The sequence below is a fragment of the Periplaneta americana genome, chromosome 16 (assembly GCF_040183065.1).
Source record: "Periplaneta americana isolate PAMFEO1 chromosome 16, P.americana_PAMFEO1_priV1, whole genome shotgun sequence".
NCBI classification, from domain to species: domain Eukaryota; kingdom Metazoa; phylum Arthropoda; class Insecta; order Blattodea; family Blattidae; genus Periplaneta; species Periplaneta americana.
In genome coordinates this window covers 22228456-22256264 of record NC_091132.1, presented here as the reverse complement: position 1 = coordinate 22256264, position 27809 = coordinate 22228456, and the positions used below count along the sequence as shown (strand labels likewise).

The following is a 27809-nucleotide window of genomic DNA, read 5'->3' as shown; positions in this document are numbered from 1 at the left end:
CTTTCGGTGCAAGAACATAGGCTACAGCATTGTACTCTGAGTACCGGTATTCTATTCTATTGCATGAGTGTGAATATTTTCTTCTATTCATTGATGTATGTATAATCACATTTACTAATTTTTATGTTGCGGTTTTTCCAAATACAAATTTTAAAATGTAGGGTGGGGGGGAGGAGATTGTCTGAATTTTAGGGAGATTTTAATATGGTATAGGGGATTTTCTTGTTCCTTGGTTGGCAAACCTATATGGAATTTCCTTCCTTAGCAGTTACCGATTTTATGATGCAATCATGCTGCTCGACAAGTTGCAACAAGCTTGCCTGCAGACATTGATCAGCTTTCTGGTGGAGCAGTTGTGCATTGTCTGAGACTTGAGAAACGATACAATAGAGAAGTGCAAAAGCTTCAGAATGTCAAGAATTTTGATGATTTTGTTCAGTTGCTTTCTTTTGGTACCTGCTACAATGGGTAAGCATCTTTATTGGCAGTCTTGAATTGTGGAAATTTCAAATGAATATAAATTATTTTACTTCAATTTTAAGTTCTCTGTGTTATGTGTAACTTTTAAAAAGTGACCGAGTTCTCTGAAGTATGATTGCGTGAAACGCCTTTATTCTTGATATGTGATTTTTATGTTAGGTTAAAATGAACATAAGGATTAAATAGATAAATAGTACCACAGGGAGGATGACCACACCCTATTCAATAATTGAATCGACTTTTGCAAAAAGGACATTTGTTACATGTTTGTCAAAATAGGTTTTTTCATGGAAACTGTAACTTAATTGATAGCCACTGTAATAATAATATGAGTAAATTATAACAATATACCAGTCATATTTGTAGCTAACTTCATGTAACAAGAATATCAAGTTCCAATTTTAAGTTTCCTACTTGCTATTGTGTTTTTCTTCAATATCTCAAAACATTAAATTTGTAACATATGTCCTTTCAGCAAAAGTCGATTCAATTAGATAATTGAGGGAAACGGGCTTCGTGGAAAACTACGAAAACTTTGATTTCTGTTTTCATGGTACCGTTACCATGGTACCGTTCATGACTATATGCAGTCATTGGTGCAAAAAAAAAAAAAAAAAAAAAGTAAACCTAAAGCCTTCTTTGGTGCACGATGGCCTTTTCTTTTTAGGCTTTCATGGAGAATGTGATCATATTTACACTTTTGGGTATGTAGTTACAAAGCGTTGGAAATGTTAAGTTCAAGGACACATTGGAAAACTTAAAAGTCTAATTCTGATCTAAATTTTGTCAAAACGTTACAGTTTTCTCTCCTTTAGTTCGAATAGAGACATTTCACGTCAAAATTGAACTGATTAGCACTATACAGAACTAATAAATCGCCTATACTCTGCGTCCCCATTCATGCGTTAACGCTTATGGGATAATGCTTTCCATAGAAAAAAATTGTCACATTGAAACACATTTGAGTTTGCCCTATTTTTTTGGTACCCTCTGAATAAACGTTTTAAATCTGTCCCGTTTTTTCATTAAGATTATCAAGGGAGAACCCGGATTCTTCCCAAATCAATAGTGGGCTTGCATTATAGTTTACTAATCACACAATCAGTTAATCACAATAGTCTATTCGTAGCTGCCGTTGGTGCCTCTTCTGTACAAGGAATGACGGAAAGTTCATTCAGTAGGTATTGTGATAAAGTTTCGCAGTACCGGTATGGCATTATTAGGCCGGTTACACACTATACCGAGAGATGTGTAATGTGAAATGTGTGCCGAGAAATGCGCGAGCGAGGCGAGACAGCATTGTCCACACACAGCGCCGAGAAATGTGTAATCGAACCAAGAGTGCAGAATAGAACATAGTTGCCAGTGTCGCGCGGTAGCCAGCTTAATTTTGTGGCTGCAAACCAAAAACATGTTTTTATCATATTATACAACTCGTAGAAGCTAGTGAAACGAAAGAAATTTGTGCCTTTCTTTGGTGTAATTTTTCTGGAGAAATACCGTTATTCCCTCACTATATTAAACGGCATGTAGGAAATTGTATTTCACTTTATCGCGAAACGGAATGGTACTGTTCACTTTTTCATGACCAGGAATAGCATTCTCTTCAGTCCAATAATGCAACCCTTTCATCACGAGTAGGCCTACAATGATGAAAACTGAATCCTTAATAAATTATCGTGTTGACTAGCAATGGGATTGCCAGTGGGCAGTACCCATAAACAAGTGTCAGGTTATTTTATTTTCTTTTTTCGGTTTGTTATTCCCAACTATAATGTATTTATTTATGTACAATAAAGTTTACTTCAATTGTTTAAAAAAAATCATATCTTTTCATTGTTAAGTATTATGTGATCATGAAGTCATAATTTCATTCGTAGCCAATATTATGTTGATTGGAATTGCAAATTAGAAACCTAACCTAATTAATGTCTGATTAAATCGGTTATCTTCTTCCATATTTATTTTCTTCTTTTATTTGAAAACCTCCCCCGAATTTGGACATAACGAACAAAACTGTAAATTGATGTTTCAATAGAGAGGAAAATTATTTCAGGAGCATATTTTATTAGTGCTTTATTCACTATCACAATCATTTCACTAAAAAGGGATAAACATTTATTCAGCCATTGAGTTCAATAATTTGTTATAAATAAATGCTTTAAAATTTCTTTTCCTATCTACGATGTTACATTCCTTTTTCCGACGACGTCTTCAATTTAGTATTATTATAGTTATCGTCTCGTGCATCATACTTATTTGTATGACACCGATAAATTTCAATGGCCGTTCTGACATATTAGAACAATTTTGCTATTTTATGAATTTGAAACAGCTGAAAAATGTTTTAGCGATATCTGTGTGTAATCATAATCGTTGACAGAGGTCGAATGTGTCTTGAAAAATTCGCTGGGCTAGCGATCAGAACGAGAAATGTGTTTACCTCGCGCGAAGTGAGCGAGAAACTCGTTGTAGTGTGTGATGTTCCATTTAAAACAATGCTTTCGATCTGACACATTTCTCGGCGCACATTTCACATTACACATCTCTCGGTATAGTGTGTAACCGGCCTTAATATTGTGCGTTTGTGATAATTTTTTATTTACTAAAATTCCATAATTTTGTATTTGAAAGTTGGCAACACTCCCCATACCAGACACACTATAAGACTTCTTTTATAAGTATGACTGCTCCCTCCCCTACTGCAGCAAATAACCTTGAACCCTGGACTTGAACCAACGAGTTGCCTTGAATAAACAATCGAGCTATCGTTTGCTCTTGTTTGTTGCGAGCAACGAGTTTAGAAAGAGAGATGGCGTGATGTTTGGACTCTCCGTACAGTAGACGAAAAAGTACAAGCTTTCAACAACTTTGTTATTACATTATATGACAAACATGCCCCAATAAAAACTAGACGCATTACGAGACCTCCAGCTCCCTGGATGACTACAGAAATCCGATCATTGATGAGAGACAGAGACGAAGCTTTTCGGAAATTCAAGAGACTAAAAAGTGACATAGATTTCTTGCGGTACAAGCGACTAAGAAATATGACCACACAGACGATTAGAAATGCTAAGCTTAGACATGCTTACAGCCTCATTGAACCTGATATTAGAGCATCCGATATGTGGAGAAATGTTAGGTCAATGGGACTGGGACAATCTAAATCACAAATTGACAATACTATTTGTCTAGATGATTTAAACAATTACTTCACATCCACCACTACCCACGCACCTGACGCCGCAACGAAACAACAGACTATTAATGAATTAATCTCTACACCCGCCCCAGCACGAGACAAGTTCTTCTTTTCCTACATAACACCTTCTGACGTAAAATCAGCACTAAAGCGCATCAAGTCAAAATCACAAGGAGTAGACAGTATAAATATAGAACTTCTGAACAAAATTATGGACATAATTCTTCCGATACTAACCCATATATTCAATGCATCTATAATGACTTCACATTACCCAGACATATGGAAAAAAGGCTATTGTTCGTCCCCTTCCTAAAATTAAGTTACCTGTAACACCTAATGACTATAGGCCAATTAGTATTCTTCCTGTTCTCTCAAAAGCTTTGGAAAGAATTGTGCACAAACAACTGACAGATTACCTCAATACTCACAATATTCTTGACCCTTACCAATCAGGCTTCAGAACGGGACACAGCACATCGACTGCACTGCTTAAAGTGACTGAGGATATACGTGAAGCTTTAGACAAAGGACAGATCACAATACTAACACTTTTAGACTACTCCAAAGCCTTCGACACTGTAGATGTTGACTTACTAATTGCAAAATTAAGAGTACTGCATTTTTCTGATAATGCGTTAGCGTGGATGGACTCCTATCTTCGTGAACGCCAACAGTGCGTGTCTATTATTAATCGTTATTCCACTTGGCGTACCACGAAGACTGGCGTACCACAAGGCTCTGTCCTAGGACCTTTACTATTTTCTATTTATATTAATGATATTTCTTCTAATCTAACATCCTGCCGACACCATATTTATGCTGACGACATATAAATCTATCTGCATACTCGACCTAACTACATAAATGACGCCATAACTAAAGTTAATGATGACTTGAATTCTATATCCATATGGTCGAAAACGCACGGACTTAATTAAAATGCAAGTAAATCGCAGGCAATCTTAATAGAACATCAAAGATCGAAGTGTGACAAACAAAATTTGCCACCGATAATTGTAAATAATACTACTATTCCATACAGTACGACTGTGAAGAACCTTGGTATTTATATGGATTGTTACCTGGAATGGAATGAACAAGTGAATCACACTTCCAAAAAAATATTTTCCATTATTCGCTCATTAAAGCGACTGAAGAACTTTCTTCCTGTTAAATTAAAATTAATCCTTGTACAAACACTCGTGATGCCACACTTTGACTACTGCGATATTATATTAAGTAACCTAAATGCAAATTTGAGCAACAGGCTACAACGTGTGCATAATGCGTGCGTCCGTTATATTTGTAATATTCGTAAGTATGATCATGTTTCCCCGTCTTTCCAAACTCTGTCTTGGCTAAAGCTAAGCGATCGACGAGCCCTGCATTCTCTTGTTCTCTTATTTCAAATTCTGCGCACCGCTACCCCAATATATTTGGCTTCTCGTTTTCAAAATTTATCCGCATATCATCAGCTAAGTACAAGATCTCATTATAACAATTTACTCATTATACCCTACCACAAGACATCTTTATATTCTTCATCCTATACAGTTTCAGTTGCTAGAAATTGGAACTCGCTTCCGAGTGATATAAGGGGTTGTTGGACAATAGCTTCATTTAGGTCAAAATTACATAAATTCTTACTTAACAGATGAATTGCTGATTAATATTTGTTACTTATAATGAAACTAACATCTGTCCATTCTTATTATTATTATCTTTAATTTCTTTAAATAGATTTACAAAACCTCTAATGGCAATTACATTAATATTCTCATTATAGAAATAGAAATATATATATTCTCCCTGTAACATAGTCCTAGTAAGCTTATATTAAATTAATTTTCATCATTTTACTAACTATCTCAAATATTAAATTAATTATAATTGATTGAATTAAATTAGCTCATAAATTAAGTTACTACTTTACCTTATAGATTTATCTAAATTTAAATAAATGTGTAGTGAAGATTATTGCTGGAGAACCTTTTAAGTGTAGTGAAAATATTTGTAATGTAAATTTATGTATTGTAATGATTAAGGCTGGTTGAGTGGAAGAGAAGGCCTTATGGCCTTAACTCTGCCAGCGAAAATAAAACATTATTATTATTATTATTATTATCGTTGGATGCGAGGCGGAAGTTCGAGTTCGTTATTTCTTCGACGCTTGGTTCGAAGTCATTATCGTTATCATCATGTCCTGAACTGTCTTTTGGTTTTCAATCACAAAACTTAAAGAATTGCTCTCAGAATCAGACTTCTTCACTCTTTCACTGCCCTTTGAGAGCATTCACTACCAAACTGAGAGATCGATCAAATTATAAGTTGATTCCATGGATGAATAATTCTCTCTCCCTCCCTCCCCATCCCCTTCGTTCACCCACCCTCTCTCTCTCTCTCTTTTTTTTTTTTTTTTCAATTTGCATCTATAATGATATCTTTTATCTAATCATTGCAGTACTTTTAAGACCATGCTCAAATTTTTTATAGGCTAGTCTACTATGATTAACGATTCTCATGAAGTAAAACCTTATAGCGCGTAAATCTTCTACATCACAAATTCTGAAGTTAAGCATACTATGAAGCAAATTGTTTCGCAGTCAGGTTTTCAGGAAGTGACGTACAGAGTCTTCACCAACCGAGGCATTGGCAATAGCAGACAGTATTAGACGAAATGTAAGACAGTAATCCAAAATATGTCATTTTTATGTATTTTTATTTGAGCAATGTGATCTAAATACATTTTCATTTAAAATGAGATTTAAAGACAAACCGCGAAATATTTAATTTTATGTATTTTTGTCAAAATATGCGGTTTATGATGCAACACTCAAAATATGTATTTTTATGTGGCATAAAACTTCGGAATTACGTTCATAAACATGTGATAAATTGTCATACGAAGTTTCAGCGATGTCCAATACAGCAAAAAAAAAAAACCATGTGAAAACATAAAAATCCGGACCCTAATCAGTCTTGGTCAAGTTTGACCTTGAGTCAGCTTGTGCACGTCACGTGATCAGTATGGAAATTACCACCTTCTGCAGTTCACGATTTTATGATGCAATCCTAACCCCAGTGCGGTTAGCGTATCTATACATAGGCACTTAGGCAGACGTGGCACGTTTCTTCTTCCGAACAGGTGTGGTCGGTGTATTAGTCAATCGATACACTAGTGGATTAAGCGTAACAGCTTCAGAATGCCAAGAATTTTGATAATTTTGTTTAGTTTTTTTGTTTTGGTACGGTACATTTAGCAATTGGTATGCATCTTTATTGGCAGTCTTATTTGAAATTCCCGAAATTTCAAATTAATTTAAAATGGGCCTGTTTTAAATCATATATCCTATGTGTAACTTTAAAAAAGTGACAAGAGATATTTTATGAAGTCCCTCGGATTCCAGGAAACGTCATTACGTCGAAGTCAAGACTGATTCACTCACTCCTTTCTTTTCCACAATTTTCACCGTCCATTGAGCATTCACAATATGATATATTGTACGTATTCTATTACAGTTGCCCCTTTCATCATTTGTCAAGCTTGACCTTGAGTCAGGTCATGCTGTCATGCGCATGTGACCTGCATGGAATTCCCCTCCACTTACAGATAACGATTTTATGACGCAATCACAATGCAGTTGTTGCAACACAGCAACAAGCTTAACTTGCAGACGTGGAACATACTTCTTTCCGAGCAGGTGTGATCGGTGGACTTGTGAAACTGTACAGTAGTGGAAGAAGTTGAAAATCTTCAGAATGTCAGGAATTTTTATAATTTTATTTAGTTCATTTCTTTTGGTACCTGCAACAACGGGTAAGCATATTTATTGGCAATTTTGGGAAAATAGCATGTAAATGTTAATTATTTCATTTAAATTTTGAGTTCTCCGTGTTCTAACTTCAAATAAGTGACAGGCTCTTTATGGAGCCCCTTGAATTGCTTGAAAGTCTTTATTCTTGGTATGTAGTTTTTAGGTTAGGTCAGAATAGACATACGGTAACTAAATATAGGTACCGTAGGGTACGAACACGTTGACGATGGTAGACTAGCTGGTAGAGTAGCTGGTAGCGGTAGTGGGGGAAATGAATCGCTAGAATCATATGACACCGCACACGTTGACTCATGGATGGTCGCTTTACTGCTAGCTTTCCAGCACCCTGTAAGCTCCAAGAATGGTTTCAGTCATTCTTTCAAGCTTGCAGCGCAAGTCTCGGCGTGGAGCAGAGAGGCATTGGAGAGGTGATCTGTGGACCAGATGTCAATGATGACTTGTGTAATTAGTAGAGACGACTTTTATAAATTATTTGTGTAATTCGTGCTTTTTAATTTACACAAATTTGTATTCTATTTTAAACTACGCGCGTGTGATTTACTTTTGACGTTAATTGGCCGTAACTCGGTAACCAGTAAAGATTTTGAGGAGCGGTAACTTTTAAAACGAATTTCCATTCTTACTCAACATTTTTCTCGCTTTGACCCCCCATCTAACGTGAAAAACAAAAAAGTTTACCGCTTACCGCAAATTTTTTTCTGTGAGCAGATCACTTCAAAGTTAGTATTTTTTTTCTCACTTTTAAAAACAATATTTTGACTTCGAATTGTTTTCTATGCTTCCCTTGGACATTGACCTATCAATACAAAAAATTGCAGCGCGATTGTTTGAATATCATAGATGCTACGACGTGATAAGTTAAACGGAGCGGGAAATATCATTCTTGATTACTCCGACTATCAGCCAGCGGCCTGTCAAGCTCCGCCTTGAGCATACCGCTTGCTTCACTCGTGGCGGGAACCCTGTGTCAGTGGTTGTAAAGTTTTAAAACACTGCACGCATTGGATGTAGAAAAACGTATTGCTCGTGTGTTCGAAAGACCTGCCACGACATTAACTTTTCGTATAGATTCAAAACTGGAGGTAGAATTTAATTAATTTTTTAATTACAAACTACTAATGAATTCGGATGAAAGGACATCGTCGTTCACCAATAGGCCTGATTTGCAGTCTTCGACCTCATTTCAAGAGTTTAATCGCTTTCTTCTGTATGTGCCTTAATACCACGAAAAATAAAAAAATAAACAAATAAATAATAACTAATATCAATAAAATTATTGAGAATGTTCACTAGGCACTATTTTGTAAGAATTGTACTGTTTACCTCAGTGTGAGTATAAGCCGTTCTTCCAGCAAAATAGGATTCCCTGGCAATTTTTCCAAGTCTTCTGTATGAAATCTTTGGTTAAATAGAGAAGATAATCGAAAGTTTCGATTTCCACTCTCGGGTAGCTAATGCATTTTTCTGGAAAGTTCCGCAGATATTTAAAAAGATAATATTCACCAAACGCAACCCTTTATTATTTATAGGATGAAGGGAACACTCGAGAGAAAAGAATTCTTGTAATAATAATTACTTTGATTCTGCACTGTGTAATAAATCAAATTCGTCCTCACTACTTGAATCCCTTGAGATATCAAGTCTACACAGAGATTCCAAGGAGATGACCTAATCAGCTGTGAGTCAGCTGAGAGATTAAAGCGACCTGCAAACAAGCTCCAATTTGTGCGCACCAAGCTTCCTTGTCTTTCATAAACACTGCTAGCGGAGCCTGCTAGCTTTAAAGCTAGGCGCCAACGTGTTCGTACCCTGCATCCTATCCAATAATCAGATAATGGAACAAGACAAATCGCGTGGAAAATACGAAACACTATGGTCATCTTAGATTCCGTACGTACCATGAGTGACGTCCCTAAATCTTTCATGTTTTTTTTTTTCTCTCTCCTCCCCACGGAGAATGTGATCAGAATACATTTTTAGGTTCGGTACAGTATGTAGTTACGAAAGGTTGGAAATGGCAAGTTCCAGGATACAGTGAAAAACCCAAAAGTTTGATTCTGATCTAAATAATTTATATCGCAACGTAACAGTTCTTTATCTCCTGTAGGTCGAATATAGACGTTTCACGTCAAAAATGGAACTGGTTAGCACTATGCAGAGACTAAAATGTATTTAAGACTTTTTTTTTTAGTATGGCTACCAGTACTGCAGTAAATAACCTTGACGAAATCCAGCTTTTGTTTGCATCTTACGAGACAGTAGTTCGTAATAGGCCTAGACATCGACGCTTGAGGCGTATTAGGGATGGGAGGTTATTCCAAAATAACCGGTTATTTTCGGCTTATTATTATTATTGTTTGGAATTTTAAAGTCAGAAAATTAGGGGAAAAAAACTGATAGGTTATTTACAATGGAAATCAAATAACAATTAGCAATTAACTGTAAACCAACCGGAAGATAGTTGAAAGAATGTCATTAGACGTTGAAGATCATCAATGACGTCCGAGTACAAATATATGAGTACAAATAATAAGAGGTTATGAAATTGAATTTAGTTAATTAACTTACTTCACTTACATTAGTCATAGTAAGATAAATAAAAATATCAAAATTGCATAATAATAATAATAATAATAATAATAATAATAATAACCTTGATTAGAAACATTTTGACGGGCAATTTATTCTCCTATAACCAATAAATATTGACGTCAAAATTTCTCGCCGTTTGAAATGCTTCAATACCCGCAGATTAGTGTAAGTCAATCAGAGATGGATAGGCATACGGTCTTACTAATAAAAACTCTATATACAGACGTTTAACTGTCTTATACTTATACAATGAGTAGCTCGTTTATAAGTCTTGTGTAAATTCCTTACTAATAATCACTACATACGTCGTGTATTAACAGTATAACTGTTACACAGCTATGTCATAGTTTTGTCATTACTTGTTACGAAAGGTAATAGAATATCTGAGGTTCTCTATTGCATCCGGTAGAGCGCTCTAGTGTGGCGTGTTAAATATCGATAGTACAACTGGCTCTAATCGATTACCACACTACATTTTGGTCAAAGAGTACAAGCTACAGCAATTTTATTCTAATAATTCTATAATCTTTGGTTTGTTCTTCTATGGTTACAAGGTAACCATCACAGTCTAAGACATACAGTCACGAAACTTCAACACTTTTTCTGCCAACATTCGCGACACTAGCGCCCAAGCGGCAGGCAAGGCACTGGCCATAGTCTCGTTCAGCCGGCACGTGCTTTAAAGGGATGCGAGATGTTATAATAACGTTTTAATCATGCATCGGAATAAAGGCAATGTGTGCAATGACGAAAATTGCAGTAACAACAAGTTTAAATCTCCGAATTTGTCGTTCTTCAGATTCCCTAAAGACCATGAGAAAATCATAACTCAGGAATAACCAATAATCCACGTTGTAGGTAGCCTACGTATTGTGTTCTATAAAACATTATTATTACTTATCAGTTACCTATTTGTATGTCAGGAAGGAGAGTTTAAATAAAAACAAAGTAAATACCTGTTACAATATATTATTTTTTTGTAGAAATCATATGTGTAAATGTGTAACCATTCCGATTTTGGATAATGTATCTACAGTTTTTAATGCAAGTAATTCCGTACTTTTTGTATTCGTGTTTTTTTTTCTATATATTTTTCAAAAGTTGAACGTTATATTGCATTCAAGTAGGGATCATGGTGTTAATTTTTCAAGAATTCATGGAGTATTGTAATCCTTTTGCAAAATATTCATTTCTTGAATAAATCCAGACTGTGTCGATAGATTTCTGATGTGTTGGTGTAGATTCATGTGGCAGACGTATTAAGTTCTCAAGAGCCTTTTTAAATTTAATATAAAAAGCAATCTTTTCTGTAATAATTTGTATGACTGCTATTGGTGTTGATTTTACATTCCCAGTGATTATTTGAGCTGTTCAGAGCAGAAGTGGTGTAAGTCAAAATTAGGTAATGATGTTTAAAGTAAATATTCTGTAAAATACAGCGCAAAGTAGCAATTAATATATCCTTCGTGCTATTCACTGACAACTAATAGTTTAAATAAATTCAATATTAACTGCTACTTTGCGCTGTATTTTAAAGAATGTTTACTTTAACCCTCATTACCCATTTTGACTTACACCACTTCTGCTCTGAAAATAAAATTAGGCCTACATTTTCTGAGTTAATTGAAGTCACAATTTTTTCAACAAAATTGTGTGTTCATTTATTTGTTTTCACCTACGTCATATTAACAGTAAGGGCATGTAAATTACTTATTATATAGGTAGGATAAGTTAAAATTAGGCATTATGTGTGAAAACTGGAAATGTAATGTAAAATGCGGTAAACTTGCCATAAACATTTAAACCATAATATCAGCACTATTTGTCACTCAAAATAATAAAGGAAATACCGGTTCTTAAGAAATGAAAAATAATAAACTTCATAAATCAATGTCTGTCATATTAAGGTTTAAATCTTCCCCTTTTTTATTTTCAAGTTTACCTCAGCGGCCGAGTTTACCCCAATTTGCGGTATGGAAAATAGTTAATTTCTCAGGAAATAGGGAGAGGAGTTCACCACGCAATGTAACCTACAATTTTGAAGCTACTAATTTTGACTCTTCTCACAGGAAATATAGAGTTCTAATGATTCATAAATATATTCAGGAATGAATTTAATTAACCATCCACGTACGAACAATTATATTATTTCAAACCATGATACGTGAACAGTTCCATGATTCAGTTGTAAGGAGCAGAAAGAATTACGTTTATTCTCAGCTTCTGAAACTTGTAGATTAACTGCGTGTGAAATTCTTCTAGGATTCTAAATTAAAATTAATAAGAATCATATACACTTACTGTATAGCATAAAATATAAAACAAATTACGCAAAACCAGTTTTCTGATATGTTATCATATGTCGTGTGCACACTTTTAACTTGCCTGCCGCTAGAGGGCTACTGTCGCGCCAGCTGTCAAATGTTGGCATATTTTATACGTATGAGTTGCGTGACTGTATGTCTTAGACTGTGGTAACCATCATCAGAAAATGACAGTCGATACGAACAGCTGTTAGAGGAGCGGCCATTTTTTCGCTATATACAACACTTAAACAGGGGGTTTCGGGTATATAACTACTGCAAAGCAGTTCCCATTGTATAGTTACAGCCTGTTTATACGTCCATAGCTTATTCACGGTTTATTAGTAACGTTTTCTGTCTCAACTCTGCATAAGTCTCGTATAAAAACTATACACGGTTTATTAGTAAGACTGATAGATTATTGGTATTAAATCGAAATCTCATTTCATTTTGCCATCTATGGACAGATGAAGTAAGTAAAGCAGTAACCCATAATCATCTAGGAATGGCCTACGAGACAATTTGCATAGAGTACGAAATAATAAATGTAAACGATGTTCGACTGACATTAAATTTGAGATAGACTTAAAATATATTTGATTTAATGAATATTTTAAAAAATAATCGGTCGTCCGGTTATTGAGGAAAATAACCGGTTATTAGGTTAAACCGGCAAGCAAAAATAATCGGTAATTAACCGGTTAACCGTATAAAAATAACCAGATATTTTTGCCCATCCCTAAGGCGTATAGTAGTCATGAACATGAATCATCGTGTCCTGTAACTCTTTCTTTCTCCAAAAATTGTCCCTTCCGTTGAACATTCATAATGTGACGTAAATTATGAGTAGCCTTTCTTATTATCTGTAAATCAATACCTGAACTGAGATATGGATCAAATTAAATTGCCCCTCTTTCTTCCCTCCCGTCGTCATCCGGTCTGTTGGTCAAGCTTGACCTTCAGTCAGCTCGAGCTCATGCACTATGTCATGTGACCTGTATGGAATTCCCGGCCTTTTGCAGTTAACGATTTTATGACGCAATCATGTTGCAACAAGCTTTGCTTACAGACGTGGCACATAGGTATATACTTCCGTTCGAGTAGGTGCGGTCGACTTTTGAAATTATACACTACTATTTTTTTTACAGTGAATGAAGTGCAGGAGCTACAGAATGTCAGGAATTTTGATAATGTTGTTTAGTTCCTTTCTTGTGGTGCCTGCAACAGCAGGTAAGCATCTATATTGGCATTTTTGCTGAGGTAGTTCTCTTCGTGTTGTATACCTTGCACATACGAATCCGTGACCGGTTAGGTTAGGTTAGTTCAGGTTTTTGTTATGCCTTGCATATATGATCAATTGCATGTCCACAAAAATACCTTATAAATTCAGCTTTCACTCACGAAATCACTAGAACTACCTCGATGCTAGTTTCGCCAAAAAAAAAAAAAAAAAAAAAAAAGGGACATGAGATTTATGAAGTCCCTTGGATTACTTGAATCATCTCTATTCTTGGTATGTAGGCCCAATTTTTAAATTGGATAAGGTTCGATTTAAGGATTAAATAAATACTACCGCAGGTACGATGAATGATTAAGCCTACTCAGTATCCAATAATTACAGTATAGATAATGGAGCAAAACGGGATAATTAATGGACGAATTAAAAAAGGGAGCGAAAGGGAAGAGAGACAGTATTAAAAGGTAGGGGAGACTGTTGTTCCTTTAGCATAGTGTACCTTTGAACATTTTTTGTTTTTTTAATTTTTACTACTACCTAGAGGACTCAAACTGAAGTAGATTGTAGGAAAAGCCGCTAAATAGCTCTGGTCGTAGTTTTGGTTTGATTTATTGCAAAGTGTGAGTTCTGTAAACGAAAGAATCTTTTTTAGTACCAAAAGTAAATATTTCGTTCATTGGTATATGTTATCTAACATAAAACCAGATTATATTTACGATGAAAGAGTAATTAAAAAAAATAAATAAAAAAAATATATAAAAAAATAATAAAAAAATAATAAAAAAAATAATATATACAGATTGTATTTGTTACCATCCATTAAGTACAATGTGTTTCGTATTATCTGGTGAGTAATAACATATTTTAATTTCCATGATTTATTTGAATCTATAGTTTTGGTAGCCACATTTGTTTAAACGTGCACCCTCTTGTACCTTTGAACACAGAACATCTTGTACCACGGAACATGTTCCAAGGTACATAATACTATTGGTTTTTGTTTTTATTTTATTTTAAGGTCATGCCACGAACTAAATTTGGAATTAAGAGGTCTCCCAATTGATCCGGATGCCTTGAAGAACGTTGTTGAAGCAGTTATTGCTCCTCCAGGAAATAAAATCTCAATCAGAGCAGCCTGCTCTGGTTTATGATTGCAAATACATTTTAAATATGATTGTCAGTTCTTACAACTATATTTCCACCTATATTACATGTGTTCCAACTTACAAGAGGGTATGTTCTAAGCAGGGGCGTATTTTGCGGGCTACCGGGGCTACCGGCGGTAGCCCAAGGAAATTACAAAAGACAAAGTTTATAATATAACATAATGTAATAATTTTGTATTATTAGTTTTACCATAGTAATTAAAATTAAAGTAATTGTTAGATATATTTTGTGTAATAATAGGGTCAGCGGTAGCCCAAACCCTTTAACCAGTATACGCCACTGGTTCTAAGGTACATGAACCTGTTGTACCTTTGAACATATTACATTTTATTTTTTCCATCCTTAATAGATGTGTAGAACAATAAAATATATGCACGAAGTTGTAAAGGAATCTTTAATAATTATTTAAAGTATTTTTTAATTTAAAAAATATGATTTCCCAAAAAAAATAAATAAATAAAATGTGAAAAGTGTTTAAAGGTACAACAGTCTCCCCTACACGATCGCGCGTCCTTGGAAGACAATTTGGGGCTATGAGGGAGAATTTATGTGAGCTACAACCAAGCCTATTTGTCTTTAGAAAATTTGGAAGAGCAAAAGCTGAAAAATGAGTAACCTAACAGCTGCCCACATGAGGGAAGGATTGTTGCAAGATGAATGGAAGTAGGGCAGGGTATGCCAAAGATGTTATCTTGAGTAGAGCGGATGATCACTTGGGTCCCCTAGCTCGTGTCATGCGGGTGGCTTGCCCAAAAATATCCAAGGCGACATGCGAAATTCAAGGCTCTGTGTTGTGAAGTCTTTAACTTCGAAAATGTCGAAATTTATGTGGGGAGATGCACGTAGGCATGCTGAGAAGGGTACCAAATAATTTTTATTAGTAGAATTGTTTTGTCTCCCGTAAGGTAATGTGACCAGAGCAATGACATACAGACAATTTTCCACCCATCCCTCACTGCCTGCCGCTTGCAATACCAAGATGTGCTTGCCCCTCAATGTTAGTGTCTTCAGGATGCAATTGTAAGTTCCATCATCCTACCCTTTCTTCACAACATCATGAAAATGGAATTACGTCTCGCCTAAATACGCGATTCTCCAGCCCTTGGAACACAACTTACAGAGACGTTTCATGAATCTGTAATGCCAGACGACTATCCATGCAGATCCCATTACAGTTTGTTTCCTCTTTAAAGCGGAAACAAAATACGAGTTTTATTAGAAGCCGTCGCAGCGTATTTTTTTCATAAGGAAAATCACACACGTCTTGAAACTTTAGTTCTGCAGCAGTTGGTGGCATGCCTTTAAAAAAAAAACTTGTACATCTCACGCCTGATCAAGTCACAGCAGAAATCATACATTTTACTGAATTTAACCTTCTTGTTGCCAGGCTTTTTCGGCATCACAGAGCCTCTTTGCACGATTTTTCTAACAGTTTTCTTATCAGGTTTCATTATTTTAGCTGTCTCCGAAATATGACCCTTTCCTATATTGTTACTGGTAACATACTCATAGGCGTTACACACCAGCTCCTGGCTTTGTTTGTTCAAAGTTTTACTCACCTTCCTTTTATTCACGGAACCACTGGTGCATGATTGAAAATAACTTGCGGACACTGAACCACTGGTGCTCGGTTCAGTATCACTTGCGGACACTGAACATTGGTGCTCGGTTCAGTATCAATTGCGGACACTGAATCACTGGTCCTTGGTTCAGTATCAATTGCGGACACTGAATCGCTGGTGCTCGGTTCAGTATCACTTGCAGACACTGAATACTGGTGCTCGTTTCAGTATCACTTGCGGACACTGAACACTGGTGCTCCGTTCAGTATCACTTGCGGACACTGAACATTGGTGCTCGGTTCAGTATCATTTTCGGACACTGAACCACTGGTTGCTTGGTTCAGTATCAATTGTGGACACTGAATCACTGGTGCTCGGTTCAGTATCACGTGTGGACACTGAACACTGGTGCTCGGTTCAGTATCACTTGCGGACACTGAACACTGGTGCTCGTTTCAGTATCACTTGCGGACACTGAATCATTGGTGCTCGGTTCAGTATCACTTGCGGACACTGAATCACTGGTCCTTGGTTCAGTATCTATTGCGGACACTGAATCACTGGTGCTCGGTTCAGTATCACTTGCGGACATGAATCACTGGTCCTTGGTTCAGTATCACTTGCGGACACTGAATCATTGGTGCTCGGTTCAATATCACTTGCGGACAGTGAATCACTGGTCCTTGGTTCAGTATCACTTGCGGACACTGAATCACTGGTGCTCGGTTCAGTATCACTTGCGGATACTGAACACTGGTGCTCGGTTCAGTATCACTTGCGGACACTGAACCACTGGTGCTCGGTTCAGTATCACTTGCGGACACTGAACACTGGTGCTCGGTTCAGTATCACTTGCGGACACTGAACCACTGGTGCTCGGTTCAGTATCACTTGCGGACACTGAATCACTGGTGCTCGGTTCAGTATCACTTGCGGACACTGAATCATTGGTGCTCGGTTCAGTATCACTTGCGGATACTGAACACTGGTGCTCGGTTCAGTATCACTTGCGGACACTGAACCACTGGTGCTCGGTTCAGTATCACTTGCGGACACTGAACACTGGTGCTCGGTTCAGTATCACTTGCGGACACTGAACCACTGGTGCTCAGTTCAGTATCACTTGCGGACACTGAATCACTGGCGCTCGGTTCAGTATCAGTTGCGGACACAACCACTGGTGCTCGGTTCAGTATCACTTGCGGACACTGAACACTGGTGCTAAGTTCAGTATCACTTGCGGACACTGAACACTGGTGCTCGGTTCAGAATCACTTGCGGACACTGAACCACTGGTGCTCGGTTCAGTATCACTTGCGGACACTGAACACTGGTGCTCGGTTCAGTATCACTTGCGGACACTGAACACTGGTGCTCGGTTCAGTATCATTTTCGGACACTGAACCACTGGTGCTCGGTTCGATATCAATTGCGGACACTGAATCACTGGTGCTCGGTTCAGTATCACTTGCGGACACTGAATCACTGGTGCTCGGTTCAGTATCACTTGCGGACACTGAACACTGATGCTCGTTTCAGTATCACTTGCGGACACTGAAACACTGGTGCTCGGTTCAGTATCACTTGCGGACACTGAATCACTGGTGTTCGGTTGATTGAGGATCACTTGCGGACACCGAAGCATTTAACTCGGGGATTTCCTGCTATATGAACTTCTACGTTTAATTTCCATAGCCTCCACATTATTAAAATGGAGTTGTAAAAAAAAACTAAGTAATTTACACTATCCTACACAAAATAATGTAATAATAATTACAGCAGACTTTCAAATAGCGATGTTGGTGTTCCCTTTTATATCCACTTACCTCAAGTGGGTTGGCAAGACATAAGAGACCCAATATTGAATGCACACTTCTTCTGTGTGACATAAATTGTGGTTTTCTGTTAACGAGCAGTGACATGTATTATATAAATCGGATTTTTCAGAAGTAGCTCCCTGTAAAGCTGACTTGAATAATTTCAAGGGAAAAATTGTTCCGGGATTGGGTATCGAAACCCAGGACCTTTGAGAGTGCCAATGTTCTACCGACTGAGCTACCCTGGAACTCTACCAGACCTCAGGAAATAATTGAGCCGGGGACTGGTAGAGTTCCCAGATAGCTCAGTTGGTAGAGGATTGGCACGCTCACCAAAGATTCCAGGTTCGATACCTGACCCTGGAACAGTTTTTCCCTTTAAATTATTCAAAATATTAGTAGTAAGGAGAAGGTTATACAGGGACATCATTTTATTTTTTCTAACATTTTTAATATTAACTTGCCTATACCTCTGGATCAACGCCGTTTGCTACCCCTTTCCACGACTGGAATTCGATGATACTGGCGTAATATACAAACATCACTTTACTTGGGTATAGGAGGGAAGAAAAGTAGTTAATCCATTTACGTATACTAGGAAATATTGCACTTTTGAGTTTGATCATTTTCATTAGATTTTTAATTAAAATACAGTACAGTATTAACAATGAGTATTTTTACTCACGAACTGAGCTGTCCATGTGGACGTATTCATTATGTAGGGTATATTATACTGTCTACAGCACATTACCGTACAATATAGAGAATGAAGTTAAATGGAAAAATAATCATAATATGGATATTTAAACACATTTTTTTATGGTGGCCGTTCATTTCAGTTCTAATGTGCATATTATCGCATTATAGACTATTGTACCTGATCCCAATTACCAGTTTCGTTCTTCGTACTAGTAACTCATGTTGAAATAATTCTGTACCTACTCTATAAAAGAGTACTTTACGTACTGTAAATTCAATCTTCACTTCTGCCCAATCCGAAAAGATAAAATTACTCAGACATACTATCTACTCTCCGTCCAAGTGGTTATGTCGCAGGGTCGTAGAAAGGGAGGAAATCACGTGACAATTAATTACTTAACGAAGTCCTTTTATTTAAGTTATTTTAAACAGTTGTATAATATTACGTGGACGTCCAATTCCTAACAGAAATTAATGTTTTCAGAAAAGAGCTAAGACAGCCCAGCCACTAGCTGGCGAATAAAAGCTGAAGGGGGAAATCGGGATACAACGTAGGCAAATGGACGACAGTACCTGTGCGAAAATGATTCAATATTGAAAGCTTTTTCGTCACTGGAAAACGCGAACATATTTTTGGAACGTACTGTTTACTATGACCGTAAAGCTACTATGACTGTATATATCTGTGTGGAGGACGGTTGAACTTCATTAGTAGAAGGGGTGGGAGTGAAGTACATTCAAAAACTCAGTTACAATAAAAATTGAAGTAAAAATAAAATGATGTCCCTGTACTATAGTCCCGTCGCTCTAATTTCCGGCAGCCAATCATGTTGCAGATCGGCTACATTTAAATGTGTGCGTCTTGTGATTCGCTGATGAAGAAGTTAAGCATTTCCTAAGGTTGGATAAATACTTAATATAATCGCCCGCCATTTTGGCTCTTACGTTGGCGTTCGCAGAAAGCACACGAGGACGTTATTTGCCGCTCAATTATTTGCTGAATTACAGTGCGTTTGATTTATTATCATAGGAGCTACGAAATGATAATGTTTAACGGTGTGGCAAATAGATTCCTCATGTGGTAACTCGGCAACGAAAGAACAAAAATGGCGAACGAACGATACTACCTACCTAGATTTTATAGAGCCTTCACTTCCTAAGACGTAAGCAAAGAGGAGGAGTCACGCCGGAAATAACAGTGTCGCGACTATAAATAGTGATATGCAAATGCATATTTGTATCGGAGCTCATATCTTAATGAAACTTAGTAATTACATTTTTCATTAGGATGATTGACACATGGTTGATCGTGCACATTTATAATTTTTTTTTTTAGGTTTGTGCATATTTCGACATTAAAAGCTTATTATTTCATGGTATTTTTCATTTTTTGTAGCGAAAACTGTTTTCTGGACTTTGGTAAAACATATAATTGTTTACTTTAGCTAACAGTGCATTTTCTCGACAAAATTTTATTCAGAACTCCATGATTTGACTTGGGGAATATTAGAAAGTAAAACTGGGCGGAAAACAATAATTTTCATTTTGTCTAGTTAGTTGGTACTTACGACTTTAAGGTAAACCTACATATTTTTGGATTTGACTTCATTGTACGGTATAGTTAACAGGAAGCAATTGAAGTTAATGCGTTTGTTTTGATGTTACTTGTATAGAGGACGTTGTGATGTATTAATGACCTGGTCTGCCATTTTGCCTTGTATAAATTAATTTCCGTAGTTTATAAGTATTCCGGAAATCAAGTTGGGGAGTTCTGAATAAATATTCATGAAAGAAAATGAACTGTTTGTATCAAATTGGTTTTAATTAAATTACCTACAGCCAATAAGGCAGTAACTAAGAAATTAAAGTGATTGTGTTTATCTTTATGCCTAATAATTTGAATATTTCCCACTATATGGCTGGTATTTTGTTTTTCGTTAGATCCTATCCCTACCATGATAAGTTTGCCGGCGTTTCTGCTTTTAGTACATATTTCGACATTTTAAGTGCATATTTTAGGTTTTTTTTATAGTGCACATAATTCTCAACATTTTAATAAGCAGGGAAAGGGATTTGGAGTATTATAAAGAATGGTGAAACGTAGTATAGATATTCGTAGCTCAGTGACTGTCAAGCGAGCTGCGTCACGGCGCATGGAAGAGTACAGTCCACTTCATACAAATTTACACGCAACGTCTGTAAATATATTTCAGAATAAACAAATGGAATAGTTTAATGACATATAGTGACCTACATACATAATCTGCATTTCTTTTTGAACTACATGTGCTTTTCTTCGCAACGCACAAGACACCAATAAACAACATTACAAATATACATAATTAAATATGAGCCTCCGTATCTTCGCGTGTCAGTGGACATATTGATGTTAATAGACAGTTGTCTTCTGTATGGAACTCGCCCCTGAATATGTAGATCCAAACGAAATGGCATTTTCAATTAATGCTATGCCTTGTTATAATAAATTGTAAATATTATTTTCAAATTTTCAAAATACAACTTTGCTCTGTTGCAAGGAAGGAAATTTTGTAACATGGAAAAACTCCGCTCTACATCTGCAGAGACAATTAGAGAGTACTTGAAACAAGATACGTCAATTAAATTCACATGTTGAATGACGTCATTGGGACACGTCTTTGTTAGTACATCTGAAATCCGACTAAGAATATCGTATCCATCATTTTTAATCAAAACTTTGTTCATTTTTTCACCAACACGTTTTCCTATTTCACCTTCTACTGCACTCAGTTTATTTACAATAGTCCTCATAATATTTATTTGCTCAACTAGTTCTACTCCTGACTTTCCTAATTGAATAATGGCATCCGGTAAATATCCCAAATTTGACTTAATATCCGTGACTTCTTTCTCGATTGTTTAATCATTTAGCAGTTCCTGGCGTATTTGAATCGCAGCCGCGTCATCGGTATCGAAAGACTGGACCACTTTCTTCACAGATTGGAGGTGACGTGCGTAACAATTGCAAGCTTCTAACCATGACCCCCATCTCGTAGGAACTGGACATGGGGGAAGCGACAATTTAGGGAATTGTTTCCTGAATTTTGATACTTGATCTGGAGGTTTTACAAAATATAGTCTTTCAATACTGTATTGTTAGTTGGTTTCACTTTCGGCATTGTACCTGCACTTCACTACTCTGAACTGTAAACCTGCACGTTGAAGTTCTTATGCGACAACTGTCCCGTTCACCTGTTGTTGACGTGTAGAGACCTGCGAGTATGTCATGGAGGGGAGGACTTGGTATAAAGGGTTGTAAACAAATGACTGTGTAGATGCCAGTACTAGCTTTTACTACTCCAATTCCGTTCCCTATTAATAAGCAATTGGTTTTTTTCTTTTGGAATGAAGAATACATCGCACTGTATTGATTTTATGAATTCTTTACACAGGTTCCAGAGACACGTTGGATGAAGCAGGAACTTTGTTGCATGGTATATCTGCTTCACGACATGGAGAATACAAATTTTTGTCTGGAAAACAACTGAGTCGTTCAACACAGGCTGGAATAGGAAACAGTGCAGGAGAATGGGTAATGCGTTTTGATAAACCACATGAAAAAGTGGATTTTTCTCACATCAATTTTAATAAAAAATTCACAGGCGTGAAAGACCCTCATATTCCTGTCCCAGATTCCGTTATTACAGCTGCCTCCTCCGTGTCCAGTGCAGTACAGACAGTTGGTACTGGTCTATATTATGTCTCTGTTGTAACTGATGGGGTACGTTTAGTATCTGCTATTAATGATGACATGAGCGGTAACAAACAGAAACAAACACCAAAGGTAGTTGGCTCTATCGCTGGTAGTACTGCTGGAGGATATGCAGGAGTTGTTGCAGGAAATACCGTGGGTGCATGGGTTGGAGGAACAATCGGCTCCATCTTTGGAGGAGTTGGTGCTGCCCCTGGTGCAGTAATTGGCTCTATGATTGGAGGCTTCTTCGGGGGCATTGGAGGAAGTAGCGTAGGAAGTGCTGTTGGAGAAGAAATTATGTCTTAAATAAATTTTGTGTTAATGTTTTCACAGGCTCCAGATTTAACTCTTGTTTCGTGTGAGTTGTGTAATAATACATCTCCTATGTTTTTATACAAACATAATGTTGCATTAAGGTGAGAACCAATGTTAAATTAATCATCTTTAAAGACTTTTATTTCAGAAAATATAGATAACACGATGAAAATTTTACTACTGATTCTTTATTAAATGAGAAGTGCTGAACTCTTGTTTTTTTAATTTAAGCGAGGAAGAGCTTTAACAGCCCTCCTAGCTTTGCGACCTAACAGATCTATTGATGTTCTTAATGAACTGAATCGAACTACGGACTGGGATAGTTGATAGCTCATCAAGCTTCGGAAAATGTTTTCCAAAGATGAGAGCTCTTTTATGAGCGAGTGCATTGCATTTGCATAATAGATGAGTTATAGACTCATTTCCCTGAGAACAATGAGTACAGGCTGGATTGATATTATGTCCCATCGTATACATGTTCTTCTTGAGGACGCAATGTCCTGTAAGGAATCCATCTGGCCAGTGGAGCTGTTTCTTTTGCTCAATTTCGACAGGTCATTTGACCTGTTATTATTAAAATCTCTTAGAGGGTCTTTTAGCGTCTACAGCCCTCACTTGAGTTCCAGTGGGTATGGTGTTTTTTGAGAGCCCAGTCCCTGGAACTCTTGTTTAGAATGTGTATTTCGCGAAAATAATAAGTTATGATTTTCTTTTTAAACCAATTTTTTAAGACTACCAGTAATAAAATTACGTTAATATGCTTGCACAATAAAGTGTAAAGTTTTTGTCCAAATTACTTGAAACTAGAGGTCAGCAATCAATGTAATACTGTAGATGAGGTGTAAAAATTTCATGCTTCTAGCTATCTTAGTTTCTGAGGAAAAGGTACATATTATGTTCTGTATTTTTAACTTCCGAGGAAATGGGCGACAGAGTAAACATTAGAGAAAACTTACAATATGAGAAACACAGAATACTAAACTTATTTTGAAAATTCACAACAAATTCAACCATTACAGTCTTCAACAATTCCGCCATCTTATGAAACAAACATTCAGCTACAAAACACTCCAAACTAAAACATTTTTTGCCAACTAATATCAGAGATATTTATATATTTATGTAGTAATGCGGGATGAGAAAAAAAATAGTTTGACACGTAAAATGTATTACGTAATTAAAAACACTTGCAATTAGGATTTTTCAATAAATTACATAGTACCAAATTACGCAGAAAATTCCAAAAATTATTTGGGACAAAAAAATTTTTAATTTTTTTCTTTCAAAGTTTGACTTCAAAGAATCTCAAGTAGAGCCAATCATAGGGTTATGTAGGCCATTTTATTGTAATAAAGTGCTGTTACTCGTAAATTTTAAACTATCAGGTTACGGTATGAACTCTGTGTATTGTATTATAGTACTTACACGATTGACAAATATTTTGCATTGTAAGGCTGGTTTTCTTTAATGACAACTATATGCACTTTGTACACAAAACAGCAATAGATGAAACAATAAAAATAACTGTGACTGTTTTTGTGCAACAATTTTTTATTTTTCGTTTCAGCTTGCCTAAAACAAGTATTCCGAAGATTATTTTATGTGAAAATTTACAATAATATGACTTAGCAAATTTTAATGATACTGATTTGAAAAGAAGGGATCTTTATTTTATTCTTGCACTTGGTTATTAGATGATGAACATTCTTGCTCTTCCATTCTGTTGGGTGTATAGTCCAACACATAACTTGAACTTATGGTCCCATTTCCTCAGTTGGTTTCATTTCGTTTACTGCTTATCTCAGTCACAAACTTGTCCATTATTTCTTGCCCATTGCAAAAAAATATATAAATCATTAGCACTACTAACCCTTTCTATGATTAACTTAGAACTTAATGCAACAATCACTTGAGAAAAAAAATAGATACATCTGATAGTTGTAAACTATATGAGGTCATTGTGTATATACGCTAATATCCCAAGTCGAATTGAAATGAAATAAAATTTTTGTTTTAATATGGAGTATATTTTCATTATTTTTTGTAGCACAACCACAGTTCCATATACTGTATAGGCCAATGATAGGTTATACTTCTACTGTACTGATACTATTAATTACTGGTATTGGTCTTTTCTAAGGAACATAACAGCTAAGAGTCTATTAGAAAGAATGATATTGTTGCTATATAAGGCTAATTAATGTTTTAGAATTATATCATTGTCCGACTCAGAACATTCCAGTGCAAATGGGTAGATAAATGAAGCATCATTTTAATGTGAAAACACGACTTTAAATTTGAGTTTATTTAACCAATGTTTTATGAACTTGGGTAGGTTACATTCAGTTGAATTTCGAAGACATTAACGATTATATAGGCCTACATACATTTGTTTTTAAGTACCAACTGTGGAAGTTATTAATTAAGAACAGAAATTAGGTATCCTCTTTTCCCCATGAATTACTGAAGAAAAGAATCCGATATAGTTTATATGGTAATTAACTATCTTAGAAATATCATCTTACAAACAATCAGAATTCTTGTGTTTATAGATATCATAATCATTGTTGTTCACAAGTATACTCTTCAACGAATTTTGTTCGTCACTGTGCTGAATACGTAGTGTACGGTATGAAATCTGAAAGAATGGTAAGAACATGATGCCATTAACATTACAAAGACTTGGGCCCATTTTATTTCTGTTGTAAATTTAATATACCCTACGGTAAGTTTAGAGGTAGCCTATCAGTCGTTTGCAGTCATAAAATTGTCATAGTCTCACTGTGTAATGTAACATAATAATTACTTATTCAAATGTATTTGCATTAAGAATTACACTTAAGTTTTGTAGAGCAATGTTGTGCATTTTTTTAATATCTACAAAGACAGGTTTTTTTTTGTATAGTAGCTATATTTCTACGGAATAAATTTATGTGATGGTATATATTGTTATGAAATCTTTGCAGCCAGTCCTAACGATTTCTGTAGATCTGGTATGGTACCTGCATTAAGATAGATCTAAGTAAAAGTGGTATGATATTCACTCACATATTTGGCAAGCCACTTTTGCGAATAAATAAATTAGTATCACTTAATCCTAATAGGATGATGTAGAAATATTGCTACATAATAATATCTGTGTAAATAGGGACACAATTTTATCGCATCATCATCATTATTATTATTATTATTATTATTATTATTATTATTATTATTATTATTATTATTATTATTATTATTATTATTATTATTATTATTATTATTATTATTATTATTACAAACTTGTTACTGGTTAAATTGCAACTGCAATTTGTTCACTTTACACATTAACACCATTTTTCCTTTTAAATGTGTTTTTAAAGCAACAGCAATAATAATAATAATAATAATAATAATAATAATAATAATAATAATAATAATAGTATTAATAATAATAACACTAACAATAATTATATCGTCGATTAAATACGACAGTGGTTTAATATAAATAAACATCGACAGCAGCTTCATTCTGTGTAAAACTATAGCCTTAAAACTATGGTTCTTTTCCTTTCATACATGATCCATTCTCATTGATAACTGGATCTTGTTTTTGAAAATTCTTACCGATATGACAAAATTGGATTGCTGTGTATTGGGGAAAGCAAGACAACTTGCTATGGATTTGAAAAAGCAAGACACCATACCAAATTGTAAGTATAAAAATTTTAATTTGACATCAGTTGGAATTTCCAAAGTTAAGTAATTATCACGAAAATAAATACCTAAGTCAGTTTTGGTTTGAAGATGCTGTTCTCGTAAAAATTTGGGAGATTGTAACAAAAATAATGTATGCGAAAATTTGTGTTTCTATAAATGTTCAAAACACAGCTTTTCAATTGCCGTATTTTAAGAACTTAATTTTACGTAGTTAATAGTTAATCGGTTGTTAATTTTAAAAACCGACTTTAAATGTGCTTGAGAATTCATTGCTATCGTATAAGACCTGTGTGTTACGAGTCATATAATATGTCTGCTGTAAATTTGTACTGTGCTGATAATTGGGAATGTGTACTGTTTTTGCAGAAGTAATAAACCCAGCATACTATAAAGTTGTGATTTATTTCCCCGACATCCGGTAGTTGAGAGCGAGCCAAATGCAAGTTGTGCCTGATTTTTTTTTTTGACACATTGGGTTTCCCCCCCCTTTTTTGCTTAAACCCTGCTAAGAACATAAGACATAATGAATGAGCAATTTCATTTTTGTTTTGGTTTTCCGATAAGCTCACTATAATGTAATAAGTTTCGATTTGACCATCTATGCTTATCTTATGTTGCAATTGTGAATTTTACATTTATTGATTTTTCACATTAACATTTTCGGTACGTTGGTGTACCATCTTCAGTTGTGTATACATGATACTGGTTAAGAACCAAGCCAATAGGCATATGTATTGTGGATTTAAGTGATCTGTGTTTGTGTGCTTAATGTACATTATCCATGATGTATTACAGTGATTACGAAATAACCTTACAACACTTAATATGCTATTAGATAGTAACAAACTTTTAAATTTAAAACTAATTTGTTTAAAACAAATATTTAAAATCAATATTTAAAAACACATTGGTCGTTGCTACTGCGTCGTGTCCTTGATTACATGATATTGTTGGATGTTATGATGTTTAAATCCACAATACATATGCCTATTGGCTTGGTTCTTAACCAGTATCATGTATACACGTCTGAAGATGGTACACCAACGTACCGAAAACGTTAATGTGAAAAATCAATAAATGTAAAATTCAGAATTGCAACATAAGATAAGCACAGATGGTCAAATCGAAACTTATTACATTATAATGAATGAGGTTTTCTTA

The 27809-nt window shown here is 35.6% G+C and overlaps 1 protein-coding gene across 3 annotated transcripts; it reads left to right on the top strand.

The window, feature by feature from the left end:
- Positions 1–313: 313 nt before the first annotated feature.
- On the top strand, positions 314–27040 carry LOC138691537 (uncharacterized protein C13G5.2-like). Of its 3 annotated transcripts, none has more exons than XM_069813579.1 (2): positions 314–468; positions 22333–27040. In XM_069813579.1, exons 1-2 carry the CDS (start codon positions 411–413, stop codon positions 22938–22940), a joined length of 666 nt encoding a protein of 221 aa, XP_069669680.1. In that variant the 5' UTR covers positions 314–410; the 3' UTR covers positions 22941–27040. The 3 variants fall into 3 exon arrangements, with proteins under 3 accessions (XP_069669680.1, XP_069669678.1, XP_069669681.1); XM_069813577.1 differs by lacking the exon at positions 314–468 and adding an exon at positions 7342–7505; XM_069813580.1 differs by lacking the exon at positions 314–468 and adding an exon at positions 12950–13649.
- Positions 27041–27809: the final 769 nt, after the last annotated feature.

What these genes read in the sequence shown, in the direction of transcription:
- LOC138691537 (XM_069813580.1), top strand. Translation starts at nt 13,571, where the DNA reads ATGAAGTGCAGGAGCTACAGAATGTCAGGAATTTTGATAATGTTGTTT. An exon ending in TGTGGTGCCTGCAACAGCAG is followed by an intron (nt 13,650 to 22,332) that starts GTAAGCATCTAT and finishes TTCTTTACACAG; the next exon opens with GTTCCAGAGACACGTTGGAT.